This window comes from Brachyistius frenatus, unplaced genomic scaffold (assembly GCF_029030835.1).
Source record: "Brachyistius frenatus isolate BFR_SWC_R1_liver_20210118 unplaced genomic scaffold, ASM2903083v1 Contig_3, whole genome shotgun sequence".
Classification (NCBI taxonomy): Eukaryota; Metazoa; Chordata; class Actinopteri; family Embiotocidae; genus Brachyistius; species Brachyistius frenatus.
In genome coordinates, this window is record NW_027210602.1 from 5,026,858 (window position 1) to 5,051,714 (window position 24,857).

Here is a 24,857-nt window from a genome sequence, read left to right on the forward strand (position 1 = left end):
TGCCATGTGCGGAACTAAATTTAGGTGCAAGATTATTACACCAGGGAAACCTTGCAAGGCCTCCACACAGAAGGTCTGCTACTATCTGGTGGCCAATCAATGGAACTACTATAATTTCCTCTTAAATACTTGGTGCTGAGTTTTGGAAAATGTATCTTGATGTCGAACAGTTTGCTGTGTTTGAAGTGGGGTTCAGTATCTCAGTCATTAGTCGCAGTATTTCTTTACATAAATCACAACCACATGTCTGGAGTTTTCATCATGCTTGTCAAGATTTTCATCCTTCAATTAGCTATCCACAGCACAAAAACATGCAGCTCTGGTTGAAAAAAGCCTACTAATTATAATGATATTCCACTGACTTTAATAGCATCAAAAATTACATTTTCTGTCCTGGCAGACACCACACATCGTTTGTGGACATAATTCGTCAATGGAAATTGGAAGCATTGCTTCATACTGGAGCAAATTCTTTTGAAAAATGTGAAGCTGACCTGACTGGATCTTTCTTTAAGGCTGTAGTTCACAATTTTAAACAACATGTTTTACCAAGAAATGTAAATGAATGTTGTTCCCATCTCTCCACATTCCCAAAAGTCTCCACCAGGTGTCTGTATTGTTTTGACCTAGACCACTTGACATTTCTCAACTCACCACACTGAGCTAAAATGATTCCTCTTTTATACTAAATATTAATAATTGTTCTTTCTCTCAGTCCTTCATTCACTTTTGATGTTTTCAAATATTATGAACACTGTGAACCTATTGATCTGAGTGTCTTAGATACAATATTTAAAAAAAAGTCACGAATTTGTTTTCCACAGACTTTTAGTTTTGGTACAAAATCAGCTCCTCAGACATGACTATCAGTCATGTCTGGTGTAGCCTGTACAATAATAATAATAATAATAATAATAATTTAAAAAAAAAATAGATGTACAAAATAATAATAGATGTAGCTACACAATAAATATGGCAAAGTTGATCATACTCAATTTTTCTAATAGTTTTAGCCACCATGCCTAATAGCCTATTTCAATTTGGTTATCACTTGAATTAGCTAAAATAAATAAAAACAAAAATAATAATTAAAAAACGTAAACAATTCACACAAAAACCCCACAACAACAAAAAACAACAACAATAAAACCCCATTTTAGGATTTTGTGTGCAGTGCTGAGTAAAACTACGTTTCTAATGCAGACGTCCTGATTCCAGTGTGAGCTTTATTAAAATGTTTGGAGTTTCAGTTCAGCAAATTCAATCCCTGTGAACCTGAGCGGAAGTTTGGTTTTCCTGGCAGGAAATTGTCAGCAGTGTTTTTGTTGCTAGTGGGGATTGTTGTGTTGTGAAAATGGCGACGCCTCGTCGCTCCTCTCAGCAGCAGCAGCAGCAAGCAAACTCCTTGCTGTCCTCCCCGCCCCGCCGCTCCTCTCACCCCGTCACCCTGCCCGGCTCTCCGCCGGCACGCACCGACGATGCCGCCTCGCCTCCCACCAGAGACGAAATGGACAGCCCGCCTGACGGTGAGGTAACCCCGGCCTCTCCCACCACCACTTCCCCGGCTCTGGCCCTCAACACCACCAGCAGCAGCAGCAGCAGCAGCAGCACTAGCAGCAGCGCTAGCTCCCCGACCACTACCGAGGGTAGCGGGACCAGCCCCGGCTCCACGCCCGATTCGGGTAGCGGTAACACGGGCAGCAGCGGCAGCAGCAGCAGCGGGGACGGTGACGCAAACGGGGCTTTCAGGGAGCTGTTTGAAGCCTGTCGAAACGGGGATGTTTTGAGGGTGAAGAAACTCGTAGATGCGGTGAACGTGAACGCCAAAGACCTGGCTGGACGCAAATCGACTCCCCTGCATTTCGCTGCAGGTAACCACCACGAAAAGCACTTTAAAAAAAAAAAATAATAATAATTTTTTTTTAAAAACAAAGTAGTGTTATTGTCGGGCTGTTTGTTCAGCCGGGGAGCTGCATGTAGGCGGTGGAGTGACCAGAGAGAAGCCAACACTTCACCAAACACGAGTTACACCACAACACGTTTCAAGTGTGACACACTCTCTACAGTTAATAGTCCAAAAACAATTTATCTATCAGCTGAATCGGTCCAACGTAAAGCAAGTATTTGCTCCTGTTGTCAAAAACTCATCCCCCATCTTTTTCTCAGTCGTTTAGTAAAAATGAGCCCTGCAAATAGTTTTTTCAAATTAATTGATAGATTATTTAATGTATTACAGTGTCACATTAGATATGGGCACAATGAAATCCCGTTCATAATACCAAGGTCACAACACAGTGTCACTTTAGAAAGTTTGTAGGATGTTGCATTGTAATTTTGTTTCGAACCTTCTTAGTTTTCTGATTTCCAGCAGAGAAGAAGAAACATTTTTCTTTCATTATATTGGTGCCACACAGTTACACCAATTATCCCAATAGTAACAATAACCGAGTTTAAAAGGACAGGTAAATATTAGACCACATAATGTGTGTGTAGGAGACAATTTAATTAATAAATTTATTAAACAGCACACAGCGACTGTTGCTGTTGAACTTCTGTTATTTTGTTTTTTTATCAGTTCTAGTAAATGGAGGCGTACACAGATCTGCATTTGAATTTGTAGGAAGTTTGAAAACTCTTAAAACGAATGCAACAGGTTGGGTGGCCGGCCATCTGTAACAGTAGGAACACGACTGACACTATTGTACCACTAGATCAGTTTAAATCTTTGCTGACAAATCACTCTGCTCAATGTAATTTTTTCAAAAGTGTTCTTTTGTTCGTCGGTCTTTTTTTGTTTTCTGTGTTTATTCTGTTCCACACTGCAATCTCGACATCAATGCATGTATATTTGGATAGAAACATACCTAAAATATGAATAAATAAAAGAAAGTGCTGACATTTACTCTAAAATTGGGAGTTTTTTTTTTTTTTTTTTTTTTTTTTATATGTAAAGAGAAGTATACAAAGTCAAAAAGACACAACACATCATTCACACATCCCACTAAATACAAGAATATCACGAACATTATAAAAAGGGATTCTCGCCAACAGCATTTTCCAGTCTTAATAGGGCTCAAAATACGTTATTTTCATTATCGAACAACTTATTAATTATTTTCTTGATCAATCAATTTGCTGTTTGGTCTTTAAAATGTCAGAAAATAGTCCAAAATTTCAACCAGTGTTTCTCAAAGCCCGAGATGAAGTCTAAAATGCCTTTTTTTGTCCCGATCAAAAGGCCTCCACCGTGAAAGTACTCAGTGTACAACCACGTAGGACTAAAGGAACCAGAAATATTCACACGTAAGATGCTGGAATCAGAGAATTTGAGCATCATTTATTACAATAATGACTCAAAACAATTAATCTATTACCAAAATAGTTGGTGATGAATTTTCTGTAGATCAACAATGTATTGACTAAAGTTTGGTCTGTACCTCTGAAGTCTTGGCTAATTCACTTTTTAAATTGCACAAGTAACACTCGGAAGGATTCAAATAGCAGATAATAACATATCCCTGTATGACATGCATTTGTGTTGCCGCATGACATGCTTTGACAGTGTAGTCTGCAGTAGGTGAACAGTGTTATCAATGTGTGAAAACAAATGTCGTATGTAAACGTCGTCTGCCGTTAAATGTAAGTCTGTCAAAATGCGTTGTATTTATTTTCTAAACCTGGAGAGCACTCAAATCCTGTACGGGGTAATTATTCACGTTTTTAAAACGTCGGCGTCTGAGTGCGAGCCTTGTCTGTTTTTAATTCTTCTTCCATTGCAGACAAAAAAAAAAAAAGATTACAAAACAACCAAAAACCTGCACGTGTTTCACATCCCGGGCCGTCCTAATCCGCAGCAGCCTGAATGAGATAAAAAAAAAAAAAAAAAACTGCGCTCGAGACACAAAGCATGTTTGTATTGAGGACAAAACAAGCTTCACTTGTACAGCAATTTCCTAAAGCAGTAAACAGAAAAAACGTCCAAAACACAAATCCAGAAGCGAGTATCGATCCTGGAGGATGAAAAATACGAGTCTAATTACAAAGTTAAAAGTACAGCAGGAGTAAGACGGGACTTTAAACAAACAGCATAAAAATCTGTCAAAAAAAAAAATTCTGCATTAATAACTCCCTTATTTTAGCGCTCTGGCTCCCGAATTGATCGTCTGCTCGCTGGTTTTGTTTCAGGTTTTGGGCGGAGAGATGTGGTGGACCACCTGCTTCAGACCGGCGCCAACGTGCACGCTCGTGACGACGGTGGTCTGATCCCGCTGCACAACGCCTGCTCCTTTGGTCACTCTGAGGTGAGGTCACTGCGTTGCCACTCAGACATTCAGACTAATGCTGCGTTTCCACCGCATCGTACCGGCTTCGCTCGACTCGCCTTCGGTACCAGGTACTTTCCTGGATTTCGTCGCTGGTCGTCATAGCGGCCAAACCTTGTGAAACTCCTGTGACGTCATCTTTCAACGGAAGGCACGCACTCAAGAGGACGCAAACCAATCGGGAGAACGTCTGCACCTCCTCAATCGATCACAGCTTGGATTTGCAGATAGCCAATAGTCGAGTAGTCCAGGAAATAAAAAAAAATAAAATAAAAAAATGCACCACTATAGTTGCTTGGCTGGTGGGTTTGTGCCGAATGTCCCGTGAACAATGATTCTGATGATGCCTCTCTTTATACTATGTACTGTTAGTGGTCTGCAGTATTTCCACATCACCTTTTATTGTCAGCTCAGCCTTCTGGGAACCTCGGCAGAGGTGATGAAAAAAAAAAACAGTAACAAATACCACGTACTATCCCCATCTTTTGCCTGATGGAAAGCCAAAAGAGGCCATATCAGGTGGTCGAGAAGCATCTTAACTAGATGATTAGTTGAGTTTAAGGGAGCATAATTATGCATTGGGGTCATAGAAATACGTGACCCCCTTTATATTCCACAGGCAGTTCATATTTCTGCAGAATTTAAATTGCTGGTAATTAAAAGATGGGAGGTCACACAACAATCAGTGTATGGTGAAATCCAGAATGAATGTGGCAGCAAACTGGAAGCAGTGTTATATTAAGAGCAAAATATTTTTCTTTCCAAACATGTAAATCTGGTTTGTTTGAGACTATAATTTTGCAGTCAGCCTTAAAGGTCCTATATTGTATAAATTAAGATATTCAATTCTTTTTGCGAATATAAAGAGGGTGTGGGTGCTATATAAATACTAGGAAAGTATCAAAACCCTCAGTCGACGGAGCACTCTGTCATTTGGACCTCCTTAAGTTTGTGATGTCACAAACTCATGTCATATGTTCTCCTTCAGCACGGCCCACCGTCCAACCTTTTATGTGGAAGAAAATACTGAAAGGTAATTTTGTCACGGAGTTAGCAAACTACAAGACTGAAAACAACCTGTGATTGGCCTGGGTGAGCGTCACTCAGACAAGAGTCAGCCAATCAGAAGAGAGAGTCATTGATATCAGTGTGCCTTAAAGAGACAGACACAGGACTTTGGTAGAACTTCAGAGAAGCTTAAGAGATGAAATGTAAAACTATACTGAGATGGTTTTTGACATTTAAAACCACAAAAACAACTTCTTATGAATATCAAGACTACAAAGGATCACATGGAGAATGCCTAAACATTTACTCTCATTCCTACTTTGATATTCCGTTCATGCCTAAGCATACTGATGTTTTGGATTATCTGTGACAGATGTGTTAATGCTTTTTGTCCTCCAGGCTCTTAAGCACAGTGATCAATCTAACACGTACAGTTTCACAGTGTTTCAGAGGCTTGTAGAGCTTCGTTTGAGAGCACTTTACATCCTTTTTGGAAAAGTGCCGCACTAATTCAAATGTGTGATCACAGCGGTGATTTGCATTATGATGAAAGATACTGTCCAAAGTTAAAGTGATCACTCAGACACCGCTAAACCTCTAAAAGTGGTCCTTTTCCTTGCATGTGTGTTTAGTTTAATGGTGGGTTGAACACATTTGGGGTTAAATAAAAAAAAAGGTATAGTGGGTGTAGCAATGAAGGGTGAGCCGTTGCATTTATGCCGTGTTGCTGGTGGTGTTGTTGGGTGTGGATGAAGGCGTGCGTCCCGGCACAGCAGCTGTTGGCTGCTACTTATAAATTGGGATGTGGAGAGTCTTTGTTTGACAAATGAAAAGATTGGTGACATGATTCTTAGTTTGGTACTCTACGATCTCATACTTGACTTTTTAAATCAGGCTTATGGAACTGTATTTGGGCAAAATGTATATAATAATTTGTTTGTTAAGATTACACTAAACACAGAAACATTGAGAATAATATTTTGTGAAGTTAAAAAAACAAAACATTATTTCTGTTGGAAAAAAACCTTCAAATTGCTGATTTAAAAAAAACAAAAAACATTTTGACTTTGTCTGAACCCTGAGACGTCACTGTGTGGCTCTAAACAACTGTTTACTGCTTGATTAAGTTAAGGTTTTCTGGCATTAGTAGAAATAACATTTAAGGCAAGAAGCAGCTGATATTTGATGTTTTCTTTCCAAGTACAGAATAAATGCAAACGATCCGGCTCTTGTTTCAGGTGGTGTCCTTGCTGCTGTGTCAAGGCGCTGACCCTAATGCTCGAGACAACTGGAACTACACGCCGCTACACGAAGCCGCCATCAAGGGCAAGATAGACGTCTGTATAGGTGAGTACATGAAAACACATAAGGCAAAAGTTGTGGGTCAAGAACTGCATAATGAGTTTGCATGTGTGTTTAGTACGCAGTATACTGCCTCCCTCAGAAAGGGCTCATATGTCTGATTACACAGCGACTGTCAAGTTTGTTTTATTATTTAGAGCCATTTGGAGGTCTTGCTGTTGTTGTTTTGTTATGTCCTGTCGCCCAAGGAGATTGAATTGGTCAGTCGTGTGAACACAACTGAAGCAGAAAAAACATTCAGTGCCGTCGCTTGTTGCCACGGTAGTGCTCTGGTGTTATAGCGTTCCTTTGAGTGCAATAAAAGCTGGTGGTTCCCTTGTGATGGAAACACATTTTCTCATTTCCGTTGGTAACGCTGTGGCAAATTTATAGATATTGAATCTTGCATTGGTATTGAAGTCAATTGTGTGTGTGTGTGTGTGTGTGTGTGTGTGTGTGTGTCACAACCAGGAGTTTTTGTATATTCCTACATTCATTTTAAAAACTGTAATAAACTACCCACAGGCTGTACGTTATTATTTCCCACTAAGGGTGCTTATGCTTAGTGTCCCTACCCCTTACACGCACACACACACACACACACACACACACACACACACACACACACACACACACACACACACACACACACACACACACACACACACACACACACACACACACACACACACACACACACACAAAAGCACATTGATTTCTTTGTTTTGCTGTGAATTCACATTACAGCTGAGATGAGTCGTGGGAAGCATAACTAAAGTGTTTGGTCCCTTCAGTCCAGTTCAGACTCCGACCTCTGTTCGTCGTCCATCACAACTACCTGTCTACTATCTACTACTATCAGTCAAGTCAGTCTAGTTATATCCTTATCCCACATAGAATATAATTTAATTAGACTATCAAAAACACTAATAAAACCAGAAAAACTAAATAGAAACAAGTTGAAGATGAAAATACAAAGAAATTAAAAACAATATTAAGTAAAAAAAAAACCCTGCATGACCAGTCATTAATACTGTAAAAATAATGTGGAAATGTCAGTGAGAATAAAGGTTTTCCGTGGATTTTTGATGTGCAGCTAAAGGAAAGTGGCCGGCCAGACTGTCCTCACCGATATCAGAAATTTTACCTGTCAAAAATAGTTTTCAATTAGGCTGCATGAGGATTGTACAGGAAGAGAACTACATTGCTTTGTTGATGTTATTTCCCGGCCCGGTGTTTGTGGGTGGATAGGGAACCAGCACACGGGGGGAAAAAACCTAAACAGCCCGGCTCTCCTAGCCACACAGGTAGCCTTGATCAGTCATTACAGATCCCTCCCCGACAAATCAACAGCACGAGACTGTTATTTACACCGCTGCGTGTGCAGATTACACATCATCGAGCATGACAGAGGAAAGACAAATGTATGAATTGTTGTAGGCTTTAAAGTATATGAGCAGATTCCATTCAACAGAAAAGTGGAGAGGCTGTTATTGTTGTTATTGATCTCTGAGGAAATTCTGAAGTAGACAAAATTGGCCACAGCAAGAAAACAATCGGAGCTGCGAGTTCCAGGATAATCTTTAAGATTCCTTTACAGAAAAGCATTGCTCAGTATGATGAGGAATAAAAACAAATGGCTGCGATGATAGCCGGCGACACTTTGCTGTGCAGTGCTGAGAGCAATAAAGTGGGAAAGTTCTGCTCGTCTTTTTTTATTTCTACGACAGCTGCTGCAGAGGTGATGTAAAAGACTGCAGAGCAGCAGAGTGCTTTGTGGAGCTCTGAGCACAAACGTTAACCTGTTATCAGCGCTGATAGTCACATTGATTTATCAATAATTATGAATGAGACTGAATCTGAGGTAAAAGCCACCGCATTTGCTGTTGATTTTCAGTCTACTTCACATTTGTGGCTTCTGAAAAGAGTGCCTTTGAAGAAATACCAAAAATTCACACACACCAACTGAAAACTGAGACGCCAGAGCACACACACACACACAAAAAAAAGGACTTCTTTTAGTATTTTTTATAGACATGCTTTAAAGCATTTCAAGGTTTGTTATAGGTTCATTAAGCCAAATTAAAAAACCCTGACTGCTGGGTGCCGAACTGAGCCCTGGGTTTGTTTTTATTGTTTGGTTATAACGTCACGGCATCTTGCACAGTAGAAGTGGTCGCCGGGAAAACTTCTCTCACCCTGACAGCTGACTCGGAGCCTTTATACCAGCTGACAGTGTAACATCACCTGCTGTGTGATCCTGTCCGTCTCCATGACTGTCTCTTCACCTTAACAACCTCCTGCTTTAGAAAGATGTGATTTAAGTGTCCAACATCATGTCAAACTATTCCCTCTACATGTCTGTCACAGTACAGGGCTTCTCAAATGTCTTGTGGTTTGCTCTCATATGAATATTCTCATAGAACTACTCATTCTGTCAAATTGATGATGTTTTCATCCACTGATGTCCGATGTGTTAATTTCTTCTGTTATGTGAATGAAACTTGGCCTCAGGTAGAGTAGAAGCAGCAGCCTCATGTGACAATGCAGGCGTGTTAATTATGCATCTCATAAACACACATTTACACCATTAACAAGTTCATTTGTTGGGCTGAATGGAGTGATATACAACAAGTTGGAGCAGTTAAGAGAGTTTTGTAAATCCGACTTTGGGAGACTCATACCAAACCAAACCTCACAGACGAGAGTTTGGGAGTTTCAGGATATCGACAGCAAAATGTTGTTTGGGGGTACACAATAAAATTGGCACGTCATCTTTGTCGGTTGATAAAGGCTTTAAAATCAAATATTGGCATCATTCCTGAAATGAACACTCCTCCTGATACGACAGGATAATAAAATTACACTTTAATTGTGCTTAAATGCTGTTCATATCATCACATCTCTAGCGGACATTTTTTTTTTTAAAAAGCAAAGCTGTGATTTACAGTGATTGTCTCAGGTACAGAATTATCCAAGCCGGTTTAAGTCGGAGGAATCTCAGGTTTGTTTGACAGAAATTGTTACATAAAAATAAAAATAACATGTTTTACATAAGCTGTTCAGAGGCCATTTCTTAAAATGCCCAGTAATGGTGTACATTATGAAAAGCATCTTATGTTATGTCATCTCCCAGTTGCCTCCCACGACAATAATAGGCATAATCATATGTTAATTGCACGACAGGAGACACTTTATGTTCTCTGCATTTAAGTGGAGAAATATGTGCATATATCGATATTGGCCAAAAGAATCAGAAAGGATCGGACATCAGTCAAAAAATTCCAATGTCGTGCATCCCTCATGTTTTTTGATTTTATACACTTTATTCATCCCCGAGGGGAAATTTCTTCACTACAGCAGGGGGGCTCTCAGGGGGGAGCTGCTGCAGCAGGCTGCCACTAGCGCGGCGCCAGGTAACCTGACCTGAGGTGCATGTTTTTGGATGATGGGAGGAAGCCAGAGAACCCGGAGAGAACCCACGCAAGCACAGGGAGAACATGCAAACTCCACCCAGGACCGGATTCGAACCCAGAACCTTTTTTGCTGTGAGGTGACAGTGCTAACCACTGCACCACCGTGCCGCCCAATGAGTCCCAATATTTTGGAAATCCAGTAGTAGTTCAGCTAACTACCTTCAGGCCAAACTTTGTAAAAATGCTGTGCAGACTTTTGGAGGCTGAAGTCAAGGGCAGTTGCGGTTTAAACTGTTGTTGTTGATTGGCCCATTAGTGAATATGAGAGCTTCCACCTCCAGACAGTACAGTCTAATAGTAGTTTTGAACCAGGGCGACTAACAATATGAAAGTTATTACTGGTTCAAAAGGCAAATATATTTCAGGCCACATTAGCATGTCGTGAGATCATTTGAAAATCTGGCACCTCAACTGCTCCCATCCTCAAGTAACATATTTACTACACTGCTTCCTCTCGCCTCAGGCACAAAGGAAAAACTACAGCGCGCATCTCCTCTCATCATTATTCTCCTGGATGTGAACGTCCTTGACTGCCGTAATGGGGACATTTTTCAGCATTAACACCATATAATGATAACAAGAGAGAACATAAAGCCGAGTACATTTTCTTTGTGTTTTCAGTTTTATTGCATTGAATTTGAAGACTGATGATAATGGGGGTCTCAAAAATCTATTTTCAACAAGTCCTCCATGAATCATATTTTATTCCATGTTGGAAAAACATTTGCTTTGACTGCTGAAAAATCAGTATTCAGCCAGTCAACAGGTGAAGGTGTGCATATTCACTACGCAGCTTTTCAACAGCTATCTGACCAGCACAGAGCCACAGCTTTAAACCCCGATGGGTCACTAAATCCCCTTTTTCTTTTTTCAAACACCATTAAAGGCTTCATCACAACTTAAGTTTGTTTTGTCTGCTGTAAACCAGACGAGGCACACGGATTGGATTTGGCATGCAGTCCAAACTGCAGCTAAAAGGCATGTAAACAAAACTCGCGTGTCGTCCAGCGGCTGGCTGATTGGAGTTTTAGTAACCTGTCATCCTGCCAGGTTAAAAGATTTAGCAGCGGGACGAGAGCCGAATCAACTCTTGATTCAACTGTAAATTCAGCTCAGCGTGATGGACGCTCTGTCCTCTGCCCTGGTGTTCAGACATCTTGAGTAAGAAATTAATCTCTCATTACCAGACCTGCATCTCTCTGAGCTCAAGATCTGGAGAAAATCTCATCAACAAACTTGGAATAAGAAGATATTTTAAATCCGAAGGCAGCAAGTCGCTCTGAGTTTAAAAACGACGGCCTCTATAAATGTCAGTTTAGTACATGGCATAACCGTGTCTTCAGTGCAGTTTTACTACTTATTGATACGAGTATTTCTGGGTGGATGTTTGCTTTCTTGGATTTCCCCGGATGTTAAGGTTGTTTGGATGGAAGAATGATGTTTTGGTATTAATTATAGTCAGTGAGAACGTCACTATGTTCTGTTGAGGTTTTGTAAAGAATTGTCCTTGCTGGTTTTTGTTAAGCGCCTCATGAACAACCTTCATTCCTTAGCGTTTTTGTTTTGTTTATATATCGTGTGATTACAGACCCACAGAAGAACAGATTGTATTTGGTTACAATCCCTATTTTGAACAGGAGTTGCCCTGTCCATGGGTCCATGTCCAAGTAAAGCCTGACAGATGTATATTTTATTGGTCGATATTGCCCTATCACACATATATGTTAGCTGTTGTATATTTTTAATAGTTGTTTGTAATCATAAAATGTCCAGTGAAGCTTATTGTCTCATTGAATCGTTGTCAGTGTGGACACATACATAAACTGTAAAATATCTGTCACAACTTCAAACTTGTTTAAAAAACACATTTGAGGGGTCATTGCAAAAACGGTTTGTTTGTAGTGTATAAACTGTATACATACCAGAATATCAGTTGATATCGGTATCTACATTGCCCCCCCCCCCCCCCCAAAAAAAAAAAAAAAAAAAAGTCCAGCATCAGTCGGGCTCTGTTTTAAATTCTAAAATGGCGATTGGTCTCTGTGTTGCACTGGTTAAAATGGCTCTAGAGCAGGGGTGTCAAACATACGGCCCGCGGACCGGATCCGGGCCCGCCAGGGGGTCCAGCTCGGCCCGCCGGATGACTTTGCTAAGTGTGAAAATTACAGAAAGACATAAATTGCATTTCTGTGAGAATATGGAGGTTTATGAGTGAAAACGTTTTGTAATTTTTTTTAATCGATCCAGTAATTGCTTCAAAAACAGCGTAAATGCAACATCTGCTCCGGAGGCAGCAGCGCTCGTTGCCACAGGCAGCAGCGCTCGCTGCTCGCTTTGTGACGCGTTTCACGTCAAACACGTCACAAAGCGAGGGAATCTGCAGAGGAGAGCCCAGGCAGATAAACAGTGGGCTGATGTCTGAGTTTTTGCTCTTTATGTTTCTAGTTTATTGTAGAAAGACCTTAAAATAGGGGTTTATCATCCAAAAACCTTCACTAATGATTTAAACATAGAGAAATATTGTTGTTATTATGCTATGATTTTACTGGTCTGGCCCACTTGACATCAAAGTGGGCCGTATGTGGCCCCTTAACTCAAATGAGTTTGACACCCCTGCTCTAGAGTATCCAGCAGGACGTTGTTGCTTCTTAATTTCGCTCACTTACTTTATGAAATGTCAGAAAAAATAGAAAGAAAATGCCACCACAATTCCCCATAGCTCAAAGTGAAAGCTTTAAATTGCTTGTTTTGTACTTCAAAAGATATCCAAGATGAAGAAGTGCAAAACAGAAAAGGGTAGTCGTGTAATTTATTTCATGTGAGAAACTGGAGGCATTCAACTACTATGACTGAGAATTGCAGTTTATTATTAAATTTGACCGTGATCATTTTCCTGTCAGTCAGTTACTGTCCGTTAATGAATAGCTTCAGCACCGCATGCTGTGTAAACAACCATCATTTGCAGGTGTTTCATACATGTATCTACTGGGTTTAGGCGATATTGTTGTATACCGGCTCTGCAACTCTGCTTTCGTACTTTCCACTCAGTGACGGCACAGAAAACGGACTTCCTGATCTTTATTATGCGAGGTGGAGGTTTCGCTTTTGCCCAAAAGATAGTATACAAGCAGCACATAATAATAAATGTGAGTTTAGACGAGATGCAAGCGATAATAACCGCGTCTCACTGAGAGGCTTGTAATGTGCAGCAGGAGAACTTTGTACCCATCTGTCTGCTTGTGTTCCTCACCAGCTCTTTGTCCGACAATTGAAAACACACCTCACGAGGCAGGTGGGAGAAAATCTGGGTAGTTCATTGCAATTTCATACAACATACTGGCTGATTCGGTCGCAGATAGTCACAAGATAAATGTTGCAAATCTGACACGGTCCTGAAAACTGATCCTGCACAAAGAAACGGATTTTGGTTGTTCACAAAGAGGTTTTGCAGGTATTCCAGGAAAGCCGCGCCCATCGGAGACAAAACTACACTACATGTTGACAATCGTGAATGAATTAGAAACGGCACAGACCGGGAAGGGAGATTTGTGAGCAGTTGCTGTGTTGTGGCTGTGCATCAGACTGTCATTTCTCTCTCCACCTCAGTGCGGGCATATCTTTATCCTCTCGCCGTTGGGTATCAGTATCTCTGTGTGTGTGTGTGGGTGTGTGTGTGTGTGTGTGTGTGTGTGTGTGTGTGTGTGTGTGTGTGTGTGTGTGTGTGTGTGTGTGTGTGTGTGTGTGTGTGTGTGTGTGTGTGGGGGGGGGGGATTGGTGCAGAGCTAAATCATATTTTTGTTGAGGGGTGAGTGGGTGACTACGGTCTGCGTCAATGCTGGGGCAGAAGCACACGCGTACAGACGCATGTGCGAACACATGGCCGGTTATCGGCCGTCTTCTCGGCTGGGGTTCGAGGGAAGGTAGTTGGAAGTGTGCGCGAGTCAAAGGGCATGTGCTGCGGGAAGTGCTGAGCAATCACAATAGTGGGAAGTGAGGTGGAGAGGAAGGCGGTGAGGGTATTGACATTAGCGCCTCTCAAAAGAGCTAATTTACTAAAAAAAACAAAAACACAAAAAAACTGCGCGCAGGCCGAGTTTGTTATTCAGCTCATACCTGTTCAGTGGTCTCATGACTCTTCTTCTCTTCTCTTCTCTTCTCTTCTCTTCTCTTCTCTTCTCTTCTCTTCTCTTCTCTTCTCTTCTCTTCTCTTCTCTTCTCTTCTCTTCTCTTCTCTTCTCTTCTCTTCTCTTCTCTTCTCTTCTCTTCTCTTCTCTTCTCTTCTCTTCTCTTCTCTTCTCTTCTCTTCTCCTCTCCTCTCCAGCGCCGTTGTTTTGTTTTGTTCTTCCTCCCCTCTTTTCGTCCTCTACCTCTCCCATCCTCTCTGACTCGCAGCCTCCCCCCTCCTCCCCCTCCCTTCCCTCCTCTCCTCTCCTCTCTCATTTTGCTCTCCGCTGCATCGCTCAGTCAGTTGGAGAGGCGAGAGTCTCTCCACTCGCACTGCCTGCCTGCCTCGTCGCCGCTGCCTTGATTAGCCGTCGTCTCTCCCTCCTTCACTCGTTTTTTTTTACTTATCCTCTTAGCTAAATCACAGCTGTCCCTCCCTCATCCGTGGATGGGTGATGTGTTTTGCGGCTGGTCACGTAGCCGTTTTGCCAGGTCCGCCGTTTCCCCGGCGGTGTTGTGTAGCGTAGCTCGCACTGCTTTTGTTGTGGCATGTCTGTTTACATCAGCAGCATGGCTCGCAGGGCAGGGGCAGCCAGGGGCGGCCGAGGGAGCAGCACCAGCACCAGCAACGGCGGAGGAGGAGCTGGAGGAGGTGGAGGTGGAGAGAAAAGTGAAGCAGGACTTGGAGGGAGGCTGCCGGGAGAGCCAGGAGAGCCAGGAGACACAACCAGAGGAGGAGGAACAGGAGGGATAGCAGCGGATCAAGGAGGAGGTTCAGGAAGAGCAGTTTACGGAGCAGGATGTGGCTCAGCCATGGCAGCGGGAGGAGCAGGAGGTGGACTGGGAGGTGGTGTGTGTCGGGGAGTTTGCATGTCAGTCCAGGAGCTGAGCTACTGTCTGTGTCTGCCCTGTTGTTGTACAGTGTTACTGCAGCATGGAGCCGACCCCAACATCCGCAACACCGACGGCAAGTCCGCCCTGGACCTGGCTGAACCGTCCGCCAAGGCCGTGCTCACAGGTCAGTGTCCTGTCTGTCTGTCTGTCTGTCTGTCTGTCACACACACACACACACACACACACACACACACACACACACACACACACACACACACACACACACACACACACACACACACACACACACACACGCACACACGCTGTGTGTTATGTAGTGCACACTGTTATATCCGTCCTGTTCCAGGTTTCTTGTATGTTTCCTCTGCTCCTACACGTTTCCACATCACACCCACAACTTTCAACTAACATCCATTTCCCCCATTTCGTCCAAGACGGCGGACACCATCACCTTTTTTTTCTGTCTTATCTATAACCCTCTCATTTTGTAAGGCTGTGCTGCTCATGAGGTAGTTGGTCTTTGCTTCCGTGACTGTACACGCATACGGTCACTAGATTGCACTTCCTTTTGTTTTGCTGTCTCTCTCAGTCAGTGCTCGGAAGTGGTCACATCTCTGCTTTCTTTTCTCTTCTTAGTTTTGTCTTTTGGCCGCAGCTGCACTCATTGACGAGACACTCAATGAATCCACTGTCTGTTGTATTTTTATTTATTTTCTGATTGTTGGATCCTTTTTTTTTTTCCTTCCCACAGTGTAAATACACTTTGTGACTGTTAGAAATTTGCACCTTGCGCCAGGCTAAGCCTCGATCATTATCATCACCGTCATCATCCTCATTGTCTTTTAGACCCAACTTACAGAAAAATTGAATGGCTTACATATAAAACATATTGATTTCTCCCTTTTTAGACCAAACTATTCAATTGAAACAGCAGAAATAGATTTTCATGCAACAACAACAACAACAAAAAACCTCCCAGAACTCATTGGAGAGTTTTAGTGACCAACACGGGGCTCTGAAACTTTGCAGTGAAACTCCAACTAATTACTGGTTCTTTCATTGTTACGAGCTATATTTACAAGGCAGCAGGACTCATTACACCTGTTCAGTGGTAGAGGAGCCATAAGGACACAATTTCAGCCTTTGAATGAAAAGCTAATTAAAAATATATTTAGGATTTTATTTAATTTGACATCTTTCCAGTTTGCAAATCTTCACTTCTCATCCTCATCCTTCCATGTTATATATGGAGGCGTCGTACGGTGTTATGTTGACTGATGAGTGCTCATCTCACGTCCGCTTCAAATGGGAGAAGTTAAAAGCTGGTGTTGGCATCAAACTGAATTAGTCTTGGTTTTGTTTGCGGTCGTGCACGACTAGAGAGAATTTTAGATTTAAAATCTCTTTCCTGCGCCCGCTGTCTCTTGCTCGCTCTCGGTGGGTATGGACGCACGCTCTAAATCTGTTTTTTTGCAGCACCGCTTCTGTGTTTACACAGAATTACATCATAAATTCCCCTTGTTCGGCCTCTGTGGTAAACGAGATAAACCTGGAGATTCCACAGCGGGGGGGAGGGATTAGCGAGAGCAGCTAGAATTGAAATGAGGTTGTTTGGTGCCAGAATTGTTGAACATTGCCGCATATGTTGCAGCCAGCCACTTCACCCGTTCTCAGTCTCGACCATGATACAAGGTTTTTTATTTATGAGCTGTAAAAGTCAAAGAACCAGTCGTGGAGTTTGTTTTCTATATCATGAAAAATGCAGCAGATTTTAAATTATGAGTGTGTGTGCGTGTGTGTGTGTGTGTGTGTGTGTGTGTGTGTGTGTGTGTGTGTGTGTGTGTGTGTGTGTGTGTGTGTGTGTGTGTGTGTGTGTGTGTGTATAAAAGTATACGACGCAGGGCAGCTAATAATGCAAACAGCGAGCCGACTTTGACCTACTCAAATGCGGTGCTGCTTACAAATTGGGAGTGCAGCTTTTGTGGAGCGCTCACACAGCGGCTCAAAGGTGAAGATTAAAAGAAAAGGCTTCACTCTCGTGTCGGTAGAAAAAAAAAAGTGAGCCGAGGCTTTTAATCACGAGAGCAAGAGAGGATTTGATTTAGCGGCAGCCGGCGGCGTGATATTTTTGGCCAAAGGTTTTGGAACCGTGAGGCGTGACGCGAGGTGAAAGGGGCGAATGGGGCGTCGGGTGTTTTGAGACCAACGGGAGTTACATTATTGTGCAACTTGCGCCCGGTCGAATCGCATATTTAGTAATTCAGCGAAAGGTGTTTTCCATGAGTACCTTGTGAACAGGAAGCGCTTAGAGTTATTTGACACGTGATGAGAATTGTTTTCACGCTTCCTTTCAAACAATATGCCTCACAAAATGTCAGCAAACACTCCAGTTCATTTTTGTTGTTGTATGTTATTTGAACGCATTGTAAGTTTAGTCACGTACATTTTGACCTTGTAACTTGGATAGTGGCGTACGTCTGAGGAAAATGTCGATCTCCCCGACGGATGCATCTTTTCCCCCTCTGCGCTGTTGCGTTTCCCGCATGACGTTACCTTCCATGTTGGCTCGCCAAATTGTTCGCTTCTTTGCCTTCCCGACGCCCTCCGTGTTTGTCGTCGCCAAGCGACGCTGTTTTTTTTTTTTTTTTACAACTTAACCGCTTGAACGCCGAGCACGCCGCGCACACGACTTCACGCGTCGTAACCACGAGTTCCATTTGAACGCAGCGGTAGAATCTTCGAGAACCCTCCGCAACCGTTTTTTTTTTTGTGCAGCACACGTTGCATTCATTTATTAGACCGGATTTTCCTGGCTTAAAACTAGGGTAACGTCTCTATTTTCTAAATGGGAATAAATCTTAGCGGAAGCCTCAGAATATGAGCGATACGTGAGCGATGGTTTAGAATTAAAACATTTTAATTGACATAAAACGGACATTTTTCATGGCGGACATTTTTGACTCGACGCAACTCTGTTCCATTTCATGCAAGTCAGCAGCAACCGGAGCGTCTAACTGGAATGCGGCTTTAATTAAGACCATTAATTACACCCGTGCTGTTTCCTGCTTCGACATGTCACCGTGTGGTCTGTTCAAAAAGTCACCAAGTGAAACAAATCGATGAAGCGTGGTGCTTAAAACATAGAAAGCCGAACACAGATTATTTCACTCAAGTGCGGGCCTCTAAAAGAAGCAGATGGGTGTTTTGAAATTTGAACAAGGACGGCTAAATGTTATCTCGCCAGTGTCAACATCTGCTGTTTCCACAGGCACCCACTGATGCATTCAGGTGAAGAAAAAAAACCCGCAGTTAACAGAGAAACTAGTTGATCAGAGCTACTCTGACTCTCCGCTCCATCGTCAACCTCTTCACCCTGCAGTGTTTTTTTTGTTTTCTGTCTGTGGTTCAGATCAAACAAATTCACCGCATCTAGTTTGTGAAGTGAATCGTGTTTTTATTGGTAGACAGTAATTACCTAAACTGTCATCCTGTTGCCGTCCTGAATGGACTCCGCTGTTGTAATTATTGCAGGAAGTGATGCATTTAATGCACTGCTCTGACAGCTATTGAATGTACGGTCAGGGTTTGGTCAAGGCTGCAGACTATTTGAGCGGGGCACTTTTAATTTTCTTTCCAGGAAAAAAGCCCTTTGGGGCCAAAATGAATATGATTGCGTGTGTTTGTTTATTTGTGTACCTTTGCGTATCCCTCTACAGTGACGCCTTGCACGCGATCATTTTCCTCCCTGTGTATGTTGTGTGTCTATGATTTAGAGCTTGTGCTGTATTCCACCTCTCTGCCGCAGGCCAGCACAGCTTTCAGCTCCAGTCTGCGGTGATGGAAGTTTATATTGACCCATAAATTAGCTTTACTGCTCTGCCACATCCAACAGGCTGCTCTCAGAAATGATAAACTCTCTTCCCTGTTAGCTGGAGATGTAAAATGGAAAGAGAGAGAAAATTAGTTTTTTTTTTTTTTCCCTTTCAAAGCAGTTTTCCACTCGCTCTGTGTTTTAATTTCTAAAAGCAGCTATATGGGACGTGGTTGGGAGTTTTTTTGTCTGTTTCTGTGTTATGTGAAGTTCATCATACATTTTGATTTCTTGATCAGAGCAAGGCAAGAACTGTGATGATTGCCAGGATGTTGTTCAGTTATACTACTCAGGCACTCCCCAGATGCACCTTTTTACACATACACACTACCAGGTGCTGCATCAAACTGTTGGAAAATATGAGACACCACCAGTATTTACAACAGGGGATGGACTCACAGGCACACCAGCACTTCCCATGTCGAGTATTTGATGACAAAACCTCGGGTTGTGACTCTTGTGTTCGGCTTTTGTGTCGGACAAGCTTCAACCCTTAAAGCGCATCCAAATTGGTATGTATTACCTCTCAGAATCTGCTGTTGCATTATCAGTTGCACAAAATATCAACAATTAAGTCCTGGTAGAAATGTAGATTCTCCAAAGCCAGTGGGGAAAAAAAAGCTGGAGGTAAAAACTCTCCTCATTACTCTGCTGCGCTTCTGTAGCGTAAAAGCTTAGAGAGTTGCAAGTTAATTACATTGTTCCTTATGAGGTTAAAAAGCAGGGCATGTACAGATGTCCAATGAGATTAGCCTATTACTAAATGGTCAGTGGCTCCTCAAGGTAATTTTGGACACCACGGTTCATGGTGTTAATCAGACGCTGGAGAGAAGCTGGTTTGTTGGGTCCGATTTAAAGTCCCGCTTCAGGTTGAGGAATACAAGACATCTTGTGATCAAGCAAAGTCATTTTCAATGCAACCTCGAGGCACCGCTCTCTATCAAAAGGTAAATGAGAGTGTAACTTTTCAGTACCTTATTTAATCAATTATGCACAGGTTTTGATGGACGAAGCATTTCACGTTGGATTAATTTAGTTGAAAACCGGTGAGCAGTGGACTTGAAGCAAGACTAAGGAAGGAGCGGCTGTGGCTCAGACGGCCGAGCGGGTTGCCCACTAATTGTAAGGTTGATCCTGTCGACATGCCAAAGCATCCACGGGCAAGACACCGATCCCCAACTTGCTCCCGAAGGCAGGTGAGCTCTGTCACGATGGGTGTACATGTTTTTATATGACAGTGACTTAAACCTAAATAAACAATAACCTATGGGGACATGTGTCACTGTGGGGAGCAGAATTGAGGTCCACGTCGGCTTTGAAGGTCAAATCCTGTTGTTTTTTTTGATTAAGGTTACAATTAGATTGAGGTTATGGTTTGGATAAGGGTAAAGTTTAGGCATTTAGTTGTGGTGGTTGAGATTAGGGTGAGGGGCAAGGGAATGCATTACGTCAATAAAAAAAAAAATCCCCATTGTAAAGCACATTGTAGACCTACTATGGTAAAAAGATGCAAACAAGTGCAGACCATTTACCATTTATCAACCTTTGCTGACTGACAGTGGTCCGTGTGGTCACAAATGTCGAATAACAGGATTTGTTGAATGCTAAAATATAATGTAACAGTGGTAGAGGTAAAGAAGTCATCAAACTAGCAAACTAACTTACTTTCATAACATGTTCAACCATATATGACCTTTATTTAACCAGGTAAAATCAATTGAGAACCAATTCTCATTTACAATGATGACCTGTCAGCACAGTCCACACAGTGACACAAACAGCACAGATACAAAACAGTATGACAAACACATGAGAAAAAGGCTAAAGACAACATGGGTAAATGAATAAACACTATGTACCAAAATAAACACTAAAATTAATACAAATAAATAAATAAAATGAAAAAGGCAGATTACTGGATTTTCTTTATAAAAATGAGAGAAAGAGAGATATATACCATATTTCCTGCTCATTAGAAACAAAATACAACTATAGCAACAAAACAAAAACTCCTGAGTGTATTGAGTCAAGAAAGGGTCCATTTTAGTGCGTATGAATCCAGTTTTGGGATTGTGATATTTATCCTAAATGTTACATATCTCTAAACCCCCTAAATTCTACCATCCACATTCACCAGACTAATGAACACGGGGCCATTATTTAACCGCTTTACATTCTGAACAGTGCCCTTGTCGTACTGTCTCTCACCTCCCAACATCTTGTTTCAAATACCATTAGCTAATTACTAAAGCTCTCTTTGAACTAAGTCATATTTGTTTGACTGGAACTCCGCAAAGCTTTCATATCAACAAGCTCCGATGTGCATTTTGATCTCCACTGCTTTAGATGTTCTCTTGAAAGCCTCTTGGAAAGGCTTTTCTACCTTGGTTCATTTTGTGGTCCTCTTCACTTGTGTATTACTGATCTGCTCACCAGACAAAGACGAAACAAAATGTATTAAAAACACGTGAACTAAAATATATCAACTTTAGGCTAAGATACAATTTACACACAACATTTGTTGGAATAAACCAAACCAGACTATTGGTTACAAGCTCATTTTTTGTCATCATTATTTGCACAATAACAGAGTCAATAATGCGAGTTAGTTTAATATGTCTTATTCAGAGGAATAATTGAGCATTCCATATCTGTTTAGTAAATGAGCAGCCAGTAGCTGGTTATCTTAGTTTAGCATATAGTCCATGAGCCATATATTCTGCTGACTTTTCAATATCACTGCAGACTTAATGTTGTCATTTATTTCTCATATTTCAACAAGTTAGAATAAAAACGACACCGTTTGATTCTAGTTTAAATCGGCCGCTGTGCTGCTGTGGTTAGTAGTTTGACTGTCAATCATATGATCCCAATTTCTAATCCTAACCAATCCTCAATCATCCACTAACGTAACAAGCAATCTCAGGCCGTGTCCCTCCCGCTGATCTAATCTAGCACCAGTCAATGACATTCACACCCTCTATATTGAACTTCCAATTGACTCTCCTAAACACCAGTTATGACAAAGTGGCGTCTTGTCAGATAGTCCATTCACACCAACACCCAACATGCTCCTCCACCAACATTTGAGTGTATCCCGTTAGCGGACTGCAGATACATAATTGGGAGAAACGTACAGAAATGATGTGAAAAGTCCCGGAAGAGCAAACGTAACATCATCAGGAGGATTTTTTTTCTTCCTTACATCCGTCTTCCCTGTCGATGGTGATTGATCTTTCATCTTGCCAGAAAGCTGTGATTAGGACACTATCATCAAGTTGTGTCTGCCCTTGACAACTTTTTCTTGTGTCCCGTTGTCTCTCCATTGCTTTCTGTCTTCGCTCATCAATTACCGCGCGGTTTAATGAGCTTGCAAGTGCAGCATGTACTTCATCCACCTCCCATCCTTACATCAGCCTTGGCGCAGCTCTCTTTCTTTTTCACACGTCGTCTACACTCTTTGTCCTCTTGCCTCCTGCTCCATCTTTTGCCGACTGATGTTTGCCATTTATTCCCTTCCCGCACCTCATTGTCTTTAAAATCTCCGACAGTAACATGTGCTATAGATTCCATTGGGACGATACACGCGTACGTACATAAGGCACAACCAGAGAAACTTCTCCATAGTTATTGGTCGAACCTTTGTAAAATGTCAGCTGTGTAAACAACAGCTCTTAACGTTAGCCGTAAAAAATGGTACAAAACACTTAGAAGTGGGCCATTGCTGTTGTACATTGCGGCAGAACCGATGTCTGTATACCAACTGCGGACTGGCTGACGTCACTTCAGCGTCCCTATTGGCAGTGTGAATGCAAACACACACAAAAAAAAAGCCCTGGAAGTTATGTAGTTCTTGGGGGAGCTCCTCAGTGGGTAGTTCTTCTCAGGGAGTCCCCTGAACTGTTCGGTCCGAAAGCACCACTAGATGAGCTGTTGATGCATCACAGACCTCAGCTACCTCCTAAAAAAATGGTACCTCTACTCAGTATCAACCAAAACCAAAACATAATCTAGCTACCTTCAAGATTAAAGCTGTTTGTCCACTAAATTTCACCCATATAGCAACAAACATATTGGTGAAGACATAAGCGCTGTCTAACCCCTCTGATAGAGGTAAATTAATCTCTCGGAGGCTGTTCTATCCTTCTCTAGTAATCAGATCTCATTGTTGATTTTGTTTGCATCTTTGATATTAAGCTCTTTGCTTGTTTTTTTGTTGTTGTTTCAAATCGGACACACAGCGTGATAAGACATTGCTATATAGATAAATATTGATTTAAAAAAATAAAATAAAAACACCAGTTGAAGAAGTAGAAGGTTTATAAATGCTGTTACTTTAGCCTCAGGCGAGACGACAGAATGAGTGACAGGTGCGTGGGTTGAACTTTGAGCCACTGAGGGGGAGAAGGACGTGACTAACACTACATTTGTTGCACAAAGGCGAAAAGTTTAAGGTTTGTTTTTGAGTGAAAGTGCCGTTCCAAATAATGATAGCTTTATTATAAGAAACAGCAATACGTGGTGAATGGGAACAGTCAGTAGGACAATGCTGGATTTCAAGTAACAGGAATAAGAGTCGATATCCAAGCTAACAGCTCTGTGAGACTACACCCAAGCATGTCACTGCTTGGAGCTAAATGGTAACACCAGCATGCACTTTGCAATAGCTTTTCCATTGGCCTAGCTCATGGAGTATATTTACCAGTGACCACCCGAGCTCAAATACTCAGTAAATATAATTTGGGCTGTAACTAATGACTATTTTAATAATCCGTTAAGTTGTTAAAATTACTTTTGTGTTCCAATGTGTTAGAAAATGGTAAAAATGGGATTTACAATTTATCAAAGCCTCTGCAGACATCTTCTGGTGGGCAACAGTTTATGTGATATAAAAGCATGAAATCCCCACATTTGAGAAGTTGCAATTAGCACTTGTGTGACACTTCTACTTCGTAGTGATTAATGGATTAACTTTTTTTTTTTTTTTTTTTTTACCTTCAAAGACATTGTTCATTCTTTCTGAATGTTCTGAATGTTCCAGTAAAAAGTGTCTTTTGTTTCAATCAATTTTTTTGCAAAGAAGGCAAGACTTTTTTCATTATGTTGCTTTTTATATTGTTTCTGTGTGGATCTCTGGAGTTGGACAGCATTGGTCTTGAAATATGATCCCGCTGCATTGGTAGCACTATTAGCTGGTCTGAAACCCTCCCACAGCTGTAAATCCACTTAAGATGTGGAACTTTGAAATGTCTGTCTGGAAGCCTATACAGCAGCTAGTTAGAGTTAAAAAAGAAAATAATAATTATTCATTTTAGTGTGCATTATGGCTGCATATTAAAAAGGAGAGAGAGAAACTCCAGAAGGAATAAATAGAGACGGAAGAGAGACGAGGGCAGAGAGTGAGAAACAGAGTCCATTAGTTGCTATTAATTACCTCTGATTGGTATTCACAGTCAAAGCCGCTTCTGAGCCTCAGAGATCAATTCTCCCCTCTGGACCTCAGTCGACACAGACAGACAGACAGACACACAGACAGACACAGACAGACAGACAGACAGACACACACACACACACACACACACACACACACACACACACACACACACACACACACACACACACACACACACACACACACACACACACACACAACAGAGACACACTTGCTTAATCCTTTGGTCTCTCTTGTTTGAACTCGTACTCACATGTTTGCACATAAATCCTCCTCCTATTTTCCTAAATGAGTCATTTCGTCTAGCACGTCGACCACATCATCGTGTCTGATAACAAAATGACCTCGTGCCGCTTTTCAAATGACAC

The 24,857-nt window shown here is 41.8% G+C and overlaps 1 protein-coding gene across 1 annotated transcript in view; it reads left to right on the top strand.

The window, feature by feature from the left end:
• The first annotated feature begins 1,322 nt into the window (after positions 1-1,322).
• LOC138624331 (poly [ADP-ribose] polymerase tankyrase-1-like) overlaps positions 1,323-24,857 on the top strand; it is a 91,385-nt gene continuing 67,850 nt past the window's right edge. The window contains exons 1-4 of the mRNA XM_069704439.1: positions 1,323-1,871; positions 4,186-4,301; positions 6,569-6,677; positions 15,234-15,329. Coding sequence (XP_069560540.1) covers positions 1,355-1,871; positions 4,186-4,301; positions 6,569-6,677; positions 15,234-15,329 — 838 coding nt within the window. The 5' untranslated portion in view covers positions 1,323-1,354. The remainder of the gene's footprint in view (positions 1,872-4,185; positions 4,302-6,568; positions 6,678-15,233; positions 15,330-24,857) is intronic.